Source organism: Amphiura filiformis, chromosome 6 (assembly GCF_039555335.1).
Source record: "Amphiura filiformis chromosome 6, Afil_fr2py, whole genome shotgun sequence".
Taxonomy (NCBI): domain Eukaryota; kingdom Metazoa; phylum Echinodermata; class Ophiuroidea; order Amphilepidida; family Amphiuridae; genus Amphiura; species Amphiura filiformis.
In genome coordinates this window covers 43,664,070-43,680,550 of record NC_092633.1, presented here as the reverse complement: position 1 = coordinate 43,680,550, position 16,481 = coordinate 43,664,070, and the positions used below count along the sequence as shown (strand labels likewise).

Sequence of the window (16,481 nt, the reverse complement as noted above, 5' to 3'; positions counted from 1 at the left end):
AGCCCTCTCTTAACTGGTGGTGCATTACTGAAGATATCGTCAGACCTGTGCTGAACAGTTCCATGTAGTAGAACAGGGCCCTTTCTTTACCGGTGGTGCATTACTTATATTTTAATAGACCTGTGCTGAACAGTATCATTATTTTAATAGGGTCCGATTGAACAGATCTATCAGGATCGGTATGGTAAACTGATAAACAAAGTTCTTCGTATCTGATCCAGAATGCTCACTTACGTGTGTACGTTTCAACAACACCTGTTATCTCTATCAACACTTGATGGGTAGAAGTAGCTCCAGCGTTGATCTTGGAGTTGCGAGTTGGTTTTCCTTCAAGAGATTTTTAGATCCCTATTTCAGAAACTCATAATTGGCACTGTTCTACGTCTCTATTTATCACGGTGGTGCCCCCTCTTTCTATAGCCTCCTTTATCCAGCGAGTTTATCTATTTTGCTCTGTGCCAATGACGTGATTCTTGTCTACGACGTGATCAGTTATGGCTGACTTGTGCGTTGTTGCTAGCGATTCCTTTCTGCCTGCTCTGGTGGTTACTGTTTTGCTCACTTTCTCTGCCTCACTTTTGCGCTCTTCAAGTCGCGTACGGTGCCAAACTTTTTACCTGTTTCACCTATGTAGGACAAATCGCAGTTCACGCATTGTATCTGGTCGTTGACCTTTTTTAAAGGTCCAATCAGGATACCCATGTTCTAAGGGCTTCGTTGACTCTCTTCTCTTCTTCCACTTTGTCCCCCTCTTCCGTCACAAAGCTATCGTTCATGTTGTACAATGTGCCGTGCGTATCACACCAAGTCTTTTTGAAACCGCACAACACTCTTAGAAAACAGCTGGTACACCCAAAAGACAAACGCATGAACTGCGACTTGTCCTACATAGGTGAAACAGGTAGAACGTTTGGCAAAGAAATGAGGCAAAGAAAGTGAGCAAAACAGTAACGACCAGAGCAGGCAGAAAGGAATCGCTACTTCTATAAGGAGTCAAACGTTTTTGCCCCCTCCCCTTTTGAAGACCTAAAACTTTTTTGACTACTCCATTTTGCCCAGCCTCCCCACCAGACCTGTGCTGAGCAGTATTATAATAGAATAGGGTTATCTCTTTTACCGGTGGTGTATTTACTAAAGATATCAACATGCCTGTGCTGAACAGTGTCATATAACAGATGAGGAGCTAATGGGGCTCTATCTCTCTTTACCGGTATTACTTAAGATATTAACAGAATACGGTCCTCTCTTTACCGGTGGTGTATTACTAAAGATATGAGATAGAACTCAAGGAGTACACAAGTACACGTCATAAACCCCCTTCTCCACATACACACACCCTATCTCATTACAATGATTAATGTAAAATTATTTTAATATATCTGATATCAATGTTTTTTGCAAAATCATAATTACATAAATAACAATGCAGAACTAAATTTTGATCTTAAAATACTATCATAATAACGCAGGTTGACAATGTCTGGAATGTTGAGATGACGTTATGCTTGGTATGTTGAAATTACCGATGGATGTGCGAAGGTCACCAATAATCAATCATTAGGAAACGAATTTGGAGAAAACCTTCTGTTAATAAAATACTATGCTGAGCCACCAGCCTGGGTGATTTACACTCCAGTAATTTCAGATGATTGAGCTCAGTAATACATCAAAGCATGTCTTCCAATTCATGAAAACAAATAGATAATCAGCTTATCGGATTAAAAGCTTAGAGGGAAGGTCTTGCTGCTCAGCGAGTGTTTGTAATTATCAGAAGGTTTTCTCCAAATTCATTCTCTAATGTGTTCTACTACTACTACGACGTACTTAGAATATGCAATTCACACACGATACCATTACGCATACAAAGCAAAGGGATATGCCTATATATGTGCTGTTTGTTTGTTTGTTTTAAATGGTCTTCCCTTAAAAACTCGACAACAACCCATATTAGGAGAGGGTTACCATGGTTACGGCTCGCACTACCCCGATCCTGGTTTACACCAAGCTGACACAACTTCTACAAACTTTTACGTTTTTCGTGAGACTTGCTTTTTAGCAATCCTTTGGACGATTTGCTCTAGCCTTTTGGGCAACGAGAAAGGCCTAACTGATTCCAGTCTCTAACCCACCACTAAGGCAGTCAGTGAACACATATAATTTCCTCCTGGTACGGCATAATTCCACCAATGTAACCGGTGATCAATGATTTTGCCCTGCTGGTGCAAAAGAATGGAACTCTCTCTATGTGTTCAATGACTGCCTTAGTGGTGGGTTAGAGACTGGAATCATTCCTTTCTCGTTGCCCAACAGGCTAGAGCAAATACTGTTCCGTCCAAAAAAGGATTGCTAATAAGCAAGTCTTACAAAATGGCATTTCCTGAAAGACGTAAAAATTTGTAGAAATTGACCAAGTTGTGCCAAATTGGCGTAGACCGGGGATGGGGGTAGTGCGAGCTGTAACCCTCTCATATTATGGGTCGTTGTCGAGCTCATGGGAAGTTCATTTAAAGCAAGCAAATCTCACAAAAGCTACATCTGTCTTTTCATCCAAGACCCACCCCCGTACGCTCGCATGTATAGTTTTGCAAACATAAAATGTTCATCTGAAACATAGGTGTAACGTTTGGGCCTCTACTCTACGGCTGACAGCAATTATGAGCTTTTACATAAGACGATTTATACCTATAATTCATTCAATAACTTCGCGTTTGGTGTAACCTGTATTTTAGGTATTATTATCAAGGGTCTTATTAGCCGCGAGCTATCGTGCTATACTACAAAGAAGAGTTCAATATTGTTTTGCCCCTTCCTCCCTATTTTGGGTAATGTTCAAGGTCCATTGTCCTTTCACCCTTTCCCAAATATCCTACATGATTAATTTTATAATCTATTCTTGAAATTTCACTCAGTTTAAAACTGTATACTTTGATCAGCTCGTAATCGGCGGGCCTCATAACATCGCGGATTAATATCAAAGTATTTAGACCAGACAGGTCAACTAATATTGTACTCTAACGTGGGTCTACTTTTCGGCGTAGTGGTAAAAGTTAAACACTTCCCGCCTATTACGAGCTGATCAAACTATAATTATATTTTTGAAACCGTATGTATCTCGCCGCGGATTAAGAAAATTTCCAGAAATCTAATTTGGATGTGACAGTAATCTGTAATGATCACAGAACCGTCCAGAAGTTTTTCTTTCTTGTATATTAATAAGGTTATAAAATGCATCTCAATGTGGCCTCAAAAAAGGAAGCGGGAGGGGCGAGAAACATGTTTTACTCGCGGCCTATTCAATTTTTACGGGTTTAGTTCGATTGATTGTACTCTCATGGAAGAATCGGAAGTTTATCCGCGTTTCATTCTTCCGAAGAGAAGAAACAAGGTCCAATCGCTGTCAGGGCGCCGGCGGTTGAATTTGAAGCCATCCCTTACAAATTGCTGACTCCATCTTAATAGACATAGTGATTGTCACGTCGTGCACGAAATCTTTAAGTTTATCAACTTCTGCAGTCGAATAGTTGTATACACAATCATACTGTAGAGATTCGCCTAATGGCACATATGGGCTTCTTGACTTAACTTGAATTTTAGGCACAAAGTAAAAGTGCCCTCCCGTACAAATCCCACCAGCAAATAAGGACACGAACCCTTAATTCTTGTTTAGATTTCAAGGGGAAGTATAGCTCCTATTTGTGTGTGAAAATAACCTTTAGTCAAAGTAACCCCTTCGCGCCATTTGGCGAAACTTTACGGTATTGCGCATGATGCGCTAAAACATCATCCTATTATCCTATACTATTTGAGTTTAATATCTCAAAATTGAGTTTTATAGCTTTCAGTAATTTATTTTAAACAACTTCACACTATCTTCATCTGCTACTGCAAGTTTTGGAACAGCGTCTCTTGTAAACACCATATTCTGCGGATTTTGAAGGCCTTCGGCAACACAGCTTAGGAACTTTCCTGCCTCATTGTACTGTCTTATCTGCGCTGTGCCTTTATCCGGATAGTGAACCGCGACGTATAGATTACCATTACCATCGCTGCATACTCCTGAAGCCTTGAGACGATTGCCTTGCGTCATTGTATCAATGCTTGCTAGTCTTTGGCCCGTTAGACTTAAGACGACCACCGTTCCTGCGTCGTAATCACTCACAAGTATACGATTATCTTGCGTCACAGCGAGACAACCTGGGCGAATAGCTGGTGATAGTTTAGCGAGAACGGAACCTGTTTCTAGATTATGGATGGTGAGGGCAGATACTCCGTGGTAGCCAACAATCATATAATCTTTCTCACCCATCTGGTAAGCAGTGACAGAGCGAGGTCTTCCGATTGGATCCGGTTTGTCACCGATTTTAGGCGTAGCAATCTTGCGTAGAAACTTGCCTTCTTTGTTGAACACCCTTACGTTGTGTGATTTATCGACTAAAAGAAGGGTTTCGTTTGAGGTGACTGCTACATCTGTAACATTGTGAATGCCATCACTAGGGTTTGGTGTCTGGAGAGTTAATTTAGATTGTCCAGCAACATTGAAGACAGAAACGCAGTCCATGTCATGATCAGCTATGACTAAGTCTCCATTTGGACATGCGGCTATTCCACAAGCGCTCTTGAAACGAACCGGAAATTCTCGACACTCCTCTACTATGGTACCGAGCTGGAGGTCGTCATCCCTGGAATTGTTGGGGACAAATGCAAATGGTTTTGGATTTCTGTCAATTGGACGGGGCCTAAATTTCCCGTCGCAAAGATCTTGTATCTTGCTGTCTAATGATGGATACAGCGACAGGAAAGCCGCGGCGGGAGCTTGTGTTATGGCGTTCTTAGCGACGTCGTAAACGTTCTGAGCTTGCTTTCTCATGTATGAAGTTTTGTTCTTGTGGTCTTGCAATCCTCGAAGTCTAGCCGATTTGATGTCATTCACTTCAGCTAACATTTTTCGTTTTTCTTGATCTATCTTGGCATGCATAGCCGTGGCCGCTTCGTCCAGCTGGGCTTGAACAAGCTGTGCTCTGGCCTCGATGCTATGCTTGGTTTCACCGTCTTGTCTTTCAGCAACAAGCAGAGCCTCACATACGCGTGCCAAAGATGGTACTCGCTTCTGTAGCTCGACTTTCTTCAGTTTGGCAGCTTGTTGTGGATCAATGTGATGATGTTTGGAGGATTTGGATCCCGCTGGTTTACAATCTTTACAGATGAGTTCCTCACATGTGAGGCAGTATACTTCTGCTTTCCTGTCGGGATGTCTCGAGCAGGTTGGTTGGGTACGGGGCGTTGCTGAACGAGGAACTACCTTCCCAGAGCGCATGTCATCCATGGAAGCCACCTGGTGATGACGTAATGCATCAAGTCCTTGATGAGCTGTCTTGCATGCTTTGCATAGATACCTGTGTTGAGTAAGATAAAACAACACACACAATTAATACTTTTCAATTTCAGAAAGCATACAATACAAAATGAAACGGAACAGTTAAGTTTGATGCCTCATTTGCCTTAAAGATGAAGCCCCACTTTTGGTCTAAGTTCCTTAGGGAATTAGTCCAGGTTAAAATGTATCCATGTAAATTCTGTTCTGTCTATCATCAAAGTAACAGGTGTAAGTCAGTTCTTCACAGAAGAACTGGCCAAGCGGGGCGTCCTCTTTAACATGTTTAATATTCAAAAGTTGCACCTAAACCCTTGTTGCTTTAGTTGCTTTAGTTGCCAGAGTGCCAACTCACCGCGGGATATCCTTTATCAGTCATGTCAGGGAAGATCTTCCCTGGTCAAGTAGAGAATGTAATCATGGTGGTACACCATGCATGGAACACGGGTAATGGTGGTACACCATGGTACACGGGTAATGGTGGTACACCATGGTACACGGGTAATGGTGGTACACCATTGTACACGGGTAATGGTGGTACACCATGGTACGCGGGTAATGGTGGTACACCATGGTACACGGGTAATGGTGGTACACCATGGTACACGGGTAATGGTGGTACACCATGGTACACGGGTAATGGTGGTACACCATGGTACACGGGTAATGGTGGTACACCATGGTACACGAGTAATGGTAAACTTTTTTATCTGTTTCTTGTTTCATTCAAGTAGTCACCGTGGCTTCAATGTTGTGATTTATTTTTGGTTTATTCCAGGCGATTTTAACCACAAATCGGTACGTCGTCAGCTTTCACAGACCCGTCACCTCAAAATTCCGAGGGAGCATACCCGTACCCACCAAAAATGATTGAGGTTCCCCGAGTTCGAATCCCGGGTTCGATCCGACGATATGCATATCAATTAGGTAAGTACTCGTATTTTGGAGTTGGCGTTTTCTGCAGACCATGTCCCAGTTGAATTCAACCCACTGTTCAATTGCATACAATTTTCTTGTTTACAAATACACCTTTAATTGTATCATTATACGGACCCTGATTCAATTGTATTCACGTGAACTTCAGACGTCATGCTTTAAGTTCGAGGTCATTTGCAGGTGTTTGTTTGTATATTTTGTCTGTTCTGTGTTTGACTGCTATGTACACAGTGATTTTCATCACTTCCAGTGTACTGTTTTCCTGACACTTTTGTGGGCTCTGGAATTGGCAATTTTTGGCCATCGAACTTTGCCTGTTTTGTGCCTACTCTGGATGTTTGGTTAAGCGTGTCTGTTTATATGCACAGTGATTTTCATCACTTGTTCTAGTGCAGTTTTGTATTACCATTGATCCTTGTTGTTTTGCAGGTTCAGCACTTACTTCTGTGGGCCTTGGAACTGGTAAAATTTGGCTATCGAACTTTGCCTACTTCTTCTGCCTACATTTGCTGTTTTTTGTCCCCCTGCATACTGTCTAGTCTGCATTTTACTTGTTTCCCCACATCAAGTTGGTGTACCTTGCTTTTTTCTTTCCTGTTGTTCTTATTCAAGGTATCCTCTTGTATCATTTATTGATCCTTGATGTGTTTTGTGTCCTCGTCCGTTGGATTCACCATTACCTACTTTTTTTTATATTTGGATAGTATTATTTCTAACTTTGACTTTGACATGTAAAATAATAGACTGCTGTAGAGAGAACTCGTCGAGGACATCCACAAATTAAACTTTCCGATGACAATTCAAGTCTTGTCTGTGACATGTACTCGATGTACACTCCTAGCAATAAAAATCAGTTTACGAGATGTATGCCTACTATAATAAGGGTTGATGTGGGGATAGATCATAATTCATTGTTTTCAACCATAAGCAAAATGTTGACAGATATTTCTGGTCCTTAAGTATGTTAGGAATGCTCCAAAAACTGTGTTTAACAATTAAACAATTTTTGTTGTTGTTTTTTGTTTTTTGGTTTTTTGGGGTTTTTGTTTTGGTTTTTTTATAGGAAAAAGCATTTATTCAAATATAAACATTCCACATGTAAAGGTATTTTTCTAATTTATAATGATTTTCCAATAATCTTGCTTGAACATTGATCGAAGGATTGATTATTTTCTTTCATTTTCATTTTCTATAATTATATGAAATCCGCATAAAATTAGATACAATATAATTAGGACCAATGCCAAAAAAGCAAATTGTCTTTTTTCCAAGAAAGATTTATGTTAACTTTGTGCTCGATCAAAAATTTGCTAACCTCGTGACAATTGCAGAATGTATGAAGTCGTGATTTAGGAAATGGAGACATACTTTTCCATGAGAATTCGGTTTAGTTTTGGTTCGCATCATCATGTCAATGAAGTCAAAGAAATGAGCATGAATTGTTTTGAGGCTTAAGGGATGGGGTATGAACGTTTGGACAGTATTTATTGTGGGACATTAGAGCACATCAGACATATCGAATTGTATTCTGAATACGAAGAATGTCCTTCTGATATCAAATAATTTAGATTTTTTGAAATTCGCAATGTAATACACATTTTATGGCAAATGATTAAAAATTTATATTTTTGATATTTAACAGTACTCCAAGTAAAATTTTGACCTTTCGTATTGAAGATATGGATTTTTTTCCCCAAACACAAAAAAATAGGTCTTTTGGGGGAAAAAATCCATATCTTCAATATGAAAGGTCAAAATTTTCAATTGATCATCGGCTTTTCCTCCCAGCTACATATACTTTAAGAATATATCATATATAAAATTTACTTCGAGGACTGTTATATATCAAAAATGTGAAAAATATCAAATTTTAATAATTTGTCATAATGCTAGCTCCAAGGTTCCCAGGATCCGAGGGAGGAAAGCAATAAGTCCAAATATCGTGAATTTCAAAAAATGAAAATAATTTGATATCAGAAAGACATTCTTCGTATTCAGAATGCAATTCGATATGTCTGATGTGCTATCATGTCCCACAAAAAATACTGTCGAAACGCTCAAAACGCGCATTCCAGATCCCTTAAGTCACAATTCCTAATTTTTTGTTCTTATTTATAGTATATTGTATATAGCAAATTATATTGCATGTTTTGAATTGTGTCATCATGATTAGGTTCATTAAACATTTTCCATACGCGTATGATTTTGTGTATTATTATTTACTCTCTGTTTGACGTAAGTGATCTAGGAGGGAGTTGTCAATTTATACCAACGCTCCATGGTGACAGTGTCAAAATGCATGATCCAAAGGGTAAGGGAGTGTATTTTTAGTGGATCGCTAAATAAACATCTCAAAAAAAGTAACTACCCCCCTTAAATAATGACCATTATTCAAAAACGGGAGAGTGTATTACAAATCTGTAAAATGCGTTGGAAGCAGAATTAATTTCTGCACATTTTGACACCTCATTTGTAGCAATTGACTAAATATTGACGTCACAGCGTACATTTAAATCAATGTAACCCAAGATTTGAAAGTTGCAGTAAATTGTATTGATTTTGTATTCAGTGTAATGGAAGGAAATCTGTGTAATGATATCTGAGTGTTTTTGTATTGTAAAAATTTGTATTCAAGTGCAACTTTCAAATCTGGACCTCACTACATTAAATTGACCGGTGTTTTATTGTTTTCTAGGCTATCGTATCAAATGAGGTGTCAAAATGTGCAGAAATAAATTCTGCTTCCAACGCATTTTACAGATTTGTAATACAATAGCCCCTTTTTGAATAATGGCCATTATTTAAGGGGGGTTATCTACTTCTTTTGAGATGTTTATTGCTGATTTATTTATTTGTTTAACATAAAAGATTCCATGGTTTCAGTATTTTCTTTCATACAGTGTGTTTTTTTAAAAGAAAATACGATTTAAATAACTTTTTTTTTCGACTGAAAAAAGGGATATCGGGAATATTTTGCCATAGGTGGTTTTGTTACATGCTGTTGGCCAAGGCAGCATTAATTGTTTCGTGTGGTCTTTTAGAGCTGTCTTTGGAGAACAAAGAATGATATCAGCAAATTCAGGGAATCCCCCGACTGAACACCGAAGCGACAGGTATTTCATTTTATTTGTTGGTAAGGTGGTATGTGAGGCATTTCAAACTTGATAAAGAATGTGGAAATATAATGAAAATGAAATGATAAGGGAGATGTATGTATTAGAATCATAAATAGGCTAAATTGTTTAGATGAGGTCATTTCCCTATTTCACAAACAATGCATTTTAAAGCCATAAATATGTATGATTTTTGTCTAATTTTAATTTGTAATATTAGATTAGCAATAAATGATAGGAAGCTGTTCTATCCATTTTAAATGCCCATTCAGTGATTTGCTCATCCGGTCGATCGTAAAAATCATCAAAATTCAGACTTTGGTACCTTTATCGTACATAAATATGTAAACATAGCCTGCTAGTGGTTCTGCCGAAAGCCGTGTATTTAAGACAAAAATAACGAATTTACATGAATCTATAAATGTAGATACTGACAGTATCTAAATTAGCTACATGTATTCGAATGGGGCTTCAACTTCGTTATTACTGCTGTTTTCTTTGTTTTTTGCCAAATTTTTCCATTTCAAATATACCAAATGACAATTTGAATGACTTATCCTTCACTTTTAAGCAATTTATTAACAATTTTATTTTTATACACTTTCGCTGGGATCACTGAATGGGTCTTCAAGTCTAAATTAAAACAACGTAAACATTACTAATAGTCCAAAAAACTAGGTTTGAAAACAAAAATTAACTAACATCATTTTGAAAGTTTTGACGTCGCGTACCTAGAAAGAGCGCGCAATTCTTTTTCCAAGAAAATAGTTCACAAAACAGTTTTGGTTCACTGAAATGAAACTAAAGAAACAATTTCTCAAGTAATTTTGTGTGCATGTATATCACACTTCGGTTAAACTTTGAAACTCAATTTCATTAAGGGGGTACTACACCCCTAGCCATTTTTTTGTTTATTTTTGTATTTTTTTCAAAAATGATAGCGCATTGGTGACAAGTAAGATATGTATATTATAGGGCAAGGACTACAACTACTGCACTGAAAATTCAGCAACTCAAGACAAGTAGTTATTGATTTATTGATCAAATATTGGTTTTCCCTCATTTTTGACTGTAACTCCACAGCTGTTGTCTGTGCTGAAATAAAATTTCCAGTGTAGCAGTTGTAGACCTTGCCCCTACATATCTTACTTGTCACCAATGCTCTATAAGTTTTGAGAAAAATGCAAAAATAGGCACAAAATTGGCCAGGGGTGTAGTACCCCCTTAAAGCGGTGGACAATCACTAAAATGTCAATTTAATATGTTTAATATATTTTAACATGCGCACCTTCCTAACATTTAAATAGCATGTGAACTGCTGTACGTGTAGTAGTCACGACTACACGAGTGTTAAAAATTCTAACATTTTTGTATTAAAATTAGTAATAAAATTTGTGAAATAAAAGTGTCATGTGTTAAACTTTCAACGAAATAATGTGTTAATAACAGTGTTAGTTACGTGTTTGAAAGGTGTTGCTCAAATAGTTTTCATAGGGCCTATTTAACACTATTTTTTTTAATAGTGATGCATGGTATGCTCGCGGTGAGTCACAAATGGTAGCAATGGTCAATTATTGACAAGTAGGTCCTATTGTGAGGAAAAGTATAAAAACTTATATTTTAAATATGCGAAATTGATATAGCGGTTTAGGCAAAAATATTTCTTAGGCAAGAAATTCTATTCCCGTGTGATGTCACAAACGTTATCTGGTTATTGGCCTTTATTTGACACCTGTTCTTAAACCAAATATTCGGAGCTTTTGTTGTTTGGTAGCTTTTGGTGTGACTTATTAAACTAGACATTCAACAAACTTAGCCCTCTCCATGCTGGTGTTAACTGCAGACGACAAATTTGAATTGCATTAAAATGAGTACAAACAAGCCTAATATTGGTTCAGTGGCTCTTAAAATAACTCAAAACTTGGGACTTTTTTATGTTGAAGCCTATGGGTAGCATGGCACACCGTAGCATAATATGCGTGTGGAATGTCAGAAACTATATTTTACCAGTTTTAGCCATTTAACTTTTTTATAAGTTAAAAACTTAAAAAGTTAAAAACTTTTGAAAAAAGTTTGAAACTTAAAGGAAGGTGACCCGATATATTTGGAAAATCAAATTCTTTAAAACTTACGTATAACATAAAATGTCATCCCTTTCAAGCACTCATGCAAAAAGAAAATGTAAAATAATGTTTTTTGTAAATGTGACTAATTCCTAATGGAATTACCGACATTTATACAGTGCGATATTGGTAGTCTACAGTGTTTTTATTAATGATAATCATCATGATCATGTAATATATTGATTTCAAGTGAAAGGTTCCCTATTTTTCTCATAAACATTGAAATTAGAAGTTCCAACTCAGTGTATTTCCCAAGTTATCATCAAAAAACTGCCGAATGAGTCAAAACTATGGTATACCATAGTTTTGACTAATTCGGCAGTTTTTTGTTAATTTCTTCGGAAATACATAGATTTGGAACGCCAAATTTCAATATGTTTATGAGAAAAATATGAGCTTTCTTCTGATACCAAAAGTCTAAAAGACATGCAGTGTAAAATATCAAATATAATACACATTGATCTTATATAGGAAATGAGTCAGAGCATCTGCATTTCAATAGGTCTCGGGGTTCTTGAGTTAAGGCCAGTAGTAGGCCTATATCAAATCGAAAGTCACGTGGGCATTTTCTTCCCCCCCCCAAAAAAAAATCATTACCACGGGGAGGAAATTACAAGTCATTATGTCAAGCCTTGGGATATTCTTTATTTAGACCTCTCTCATGTTTTTTATCTCAATATTTGAGTGTAAACACCGCTATGCCGTACTCCCCTCCAACCCACCTTAAAGTTATTATATACACGTATTACACGTTATTACACGTATCATGAACAGTGGCGGCGCTACGGGTGGCAAGGGGGGCCCCCCCCCCCCCAATATTTTTCTTGCCCCCCCCCCTCCACACTTTTGAGGCAAAAACCCCAAATCACGTAAATTTCCACTTTTTGCGGCAATTTTACGGAAAATTTGCCAATTCCCCCCTGAAATTCACTTTGCCCCCACCCCGGATGCCCCCCGAAAAAATTCCTAGCGCCGCCACTGATCATTAAGTCAATTATTATAACTATAATATATAAAATATATTAAAAGTTACCTTTTTGTCACAAAGGTGACAAAGGTCATCAATATGTGACTCTGAAGAAATCACTCTCAAATCACGCGTTCACCATGAAAACATATGATCCAAACATTATAATTAAACAAAAGGCCTACACTCCTAAAAGGCCAGTAGAATTTGACTATTGTATATTCCTAATGAAATAAAATCTCACTAGCTTCACATGATGTCCAGTCAAATTTGACTAGAAATCATGTCAAATTTGACTGGCAATCATGTCAAATTTGACTGGCAATCATGTCAAATGTGACTGGCAATCATGTCAAATTTGAGTGGCAATCATGTCAAATTTGACTGGCAATCATGTCAAATTTGACTGGCAATCATGTCAAATTTGACTATGAAACCATGTCAAATTTGATTAGAAACTATGTCAAATTTGACTGGACTAGATAATAGAGCGAGATGCTTTGTCATGTCATGTCAAATTTGACTGGCAATCATGTCAAATTTGACTGGCAATCATGTCAAATTTGACTATGAAACCATGTCAAATTTGACTAGAAACCATGTCAAATTTGACTAGACTAACGAGATGCTATTTTACTATAGTTTCGACTAAACCTTTTAAGAGTGTACATAATGCTTATTCTGTGTTATAACATACCTGTTACAATCCAAACACCTCGCTACGGCCGGTATTTGTTTCTTACAACAATTACACATTAATGGTTGTTTAGTCTTTGTCATCATTAACTGACTTCTCACTTTGGCATTATCAATAAGTGAATTCATGAGAAAATTATCCTTCAAATTGCCCACTCCACCTCGAGGAACTCTTGTCTTATGCCGGCATTCTGGACAAGTTATCCAGCCTTCTTGTTGTGGAGTTCGCTCTAAACACGATTCACAATACGAATGTAGACATTTCAACACTTTAGGTCGAGTAAATTTCTCGAAACAAATTCCACATTGTAAGAAATTATAGTCAATTTCGGCCACTTTCTTGGAGGAGACAGCCATTGTCCTTTAAATTCACTCGCGAAGTTTATACCCGATATGTTGTAAGTTCTTAAAATCTGACAGTAATATATGCGCCTTTAGTACAGTATACGAATTAACCTTAATCAATGCCCTTGTCAGTGAGCCTGTTCTTGTACTGCTGAACAGCTGAAAGGTTCGGTAATTTTGCAATTCATGCAAATTTTGTTTAAGAATTAAATCTCTGGAGCGTAAGATTTTGTTTTGTTATTGAAATCACATGACCCTTGTCGTCATTTGTATTTGCAAATTCAGTTGGCAGCCAAGTTCAAGTCCGAACCCAGTCATACGTGACATTGAGAAAGTTTGATGACTTACAGCAATTATTGTGTAATCATAATAAATAGACATGATGAATTTGAGAATGATCTGGCAACTGGTGTATTAAGGTTGATTCTAATAAATAAACATTCGAGTTTAGACATGTAAACGGTCATAATTTTTTTAATAACACTGTAAAAGATAACAAAACCTTTAGGTATTGCTTAAAGGAGGGACTGGACCTCAACCCAAAAGTCTGTGAAAATTAAGTTCAACTTTTTTTCTTTTCTCTTTTTCTGCCGAGTGCCGAGGCTTTTCTCTGCTCTTTTTCTCATTCACCCTTTCTATTCTCTCCTTTGGGGGGGGGGGGGCAGTCGACCTCCAAAATCCGTCTCTGCCATGACAGACAAGACAAATGCAAATCAGAATTGTTCTGATCCTGTAAATATTTTGAGTTCATTGAATAAAATATTCCGGACCAAGCGCGACACGATGGCACATTTTCTAAATTTTCTCAAATTGGCCTCTCCGACTGCTCTAAATCCTCCACTGTCTCTGCTCATGGTCCTGACCAAAGTGTTTTTCAGTGCCACGCGACTTTAGTACTCGGTTGCTAGGATATTAGTGAATGAAATGACACTCATCTGATTTAGATATCCACGGACACTGTCTTCTGTAGATGGCATAAGATTAATAAAGACATCTATGGTGCTGTCTACAGTAGATAGAATCAGATTACTAAAGACATCAATGGATGCTGTCCACTTTAGATAGCACCAGATTGATGAAGACATCCATGGATGCTGTCTACTGTAGATATCACCAGATTGATGATTACATCCATGAGTGCTGTCTACTGTAGATAGCACCAGATTGATGAATACATCCATGGGTGCTGTCTACTGTAGATAGCATCAGATTAATGAAGACATCCATGGATGCTGTCTACTGTAGATATCACCAGATTGATGATTACATCCATGAGTGCTGTCTACTGTAGATAGCACCAGATTGATGAATACATCCATGGGTGCTGTCTACTGTAGATAGCACCAGATTATTGAATACATCCATGGATGCTGTCTACTGTAGATAGCACCAGATTGATGATTACATCCATGAGTGCTGTCTACTGTAGATAGCACCAGATTGATGAATACATCCATGGGTGCTGTCTACTATAGATAGCACCAGATTGATGATTACATCCATGAGTGCTGTCTACTGTAGATAGCACCAGATTGATGAATACATCCATGGGTGCTGTCTACTGTAGATAGCACCAGATTATTGAATACATCCATGGATGCTGTCTACTGTAGATAGCACCAGATTAATGAAGACATCCATGGGTGCTGTCTACTGTAGATAGCATAAGATTAATGAAGACATCCATGGATGCTGTCTACTATAGATAGCACCAGAATAATGAAGACATCCATGGATGCTGTCTTCTGTAGATAGCATCAGATTAATGAAGACATCTATGGATGCTGTCTACTGTAGATAGCATCAGATTAATGAAGACATCTATGGATGCTGTCTACTATAGATAGCTTCAGATTAATGAAGACATCCATGGGTGCTGTCTACTGTAGATAGCATCAGAATAATGAAGACATCCATGGACGCTGTCTACTGTAGATAGCATCAGATTAATAAAGACATCCATGGATGCTGTCTACTGTAGATAGCATAAGATTAATGAAGACATCCATGGGTGCTGTCTACTGTAGATAGCATCAGATTAATGAAGACATCCATGAGTGCTGTCTACTGTAGATAGCACCAGATTAATGAAGACATCCATGAGTGCTGTCTACTGTAGATAGCACCAGATTAATGAAGACATCCATGGGTGCTGTCTACTGTAGATAGCATAAGATTAATGAAGACATTCATGGATGCTGTCTACTGTAGATAGCATCAGATTAATGAAGACATCTATGGATGCTGTCTACTGTAGATAGCATCAGATTAATGAAGACATCCATGGATGCTGTCTTCTGTAGATAGCATCAGATTAATGAAGACATCTATGGATGCTGTCTACTGTAGATAGCATCAGATTAATAAAGACATCCATGGATGCTGTCTACTATAGATAGCATAAGATTAATGAAGACATCCATGGATGCTGTCTACTGTAGATAGCATAAGATTAATGAAGACATCCATGGGTGCTGTCTACTGTAGATAGCATCAGATTAATGAAGACATCCATGAGTGCTGTCTACTGTAGATAGCACCAGATTAATGAAGACATCTATGGATGCTGTCTACTGTAGATAGCACCAGATTAATGAAGACATCCATGGGTGCTGTCTACTGTAGATAGCATAAGATTAATGAAGACATTCATGGATGCTGTCTACTGTAGATAGCATCAGATTAATGAAGACATCTATGGATGCTGTCTACTGTAGATAGCATCAGATTAATGAAGACATCCATGGATGCTGTCTTCTGTAGATAGCATCAGATTAATGAAGACATCTATGGATGCTGTCTACTGTAGATAGCATCAGATTAATAAAGACATCCATGGATGCTGTCTACTATAGATAGCATAAGATTAATGAAGACATCCATGGATGCTGTCTACTGTAGATAGCTTCAGAATAATGAAGACATTCATG

At 37.8% G+C, this 16,481-nt stretch overlaps 1 protein-coding gene across 1 annotated transcript; it reads right to left on the bottom strand.

Annotated features, from left to right (window-relative positions):
• Nucleotides 1–1,399: 1,399 nt before the first annotated feature.
• Nucleotides 1,400–13,684, bottom strand: LOC140155464 (E3 ubiquitin-protein ligase TRIM56-like). The gene is made up of 2 exons (XM_072178324.1): nt 13,208–13,684; nt 1,400–5,393 (listed from the first exon to the last, which is right to left on the bottom strand). Exons 1-2 carry the CDS (start codon nt 13,561–13,563, stop codon nt 3,839–3,841), a joined length of 1,911 nt encoding a protein of 636 aa, XP_072034425.1. The 5' UTR covers nt 13,564–13,684; the 3' UTR covers nt 1,400–3,838.
• Between the last annotated feature and the right edge of the window lie 2,797 nt (nt 13,685–16,481).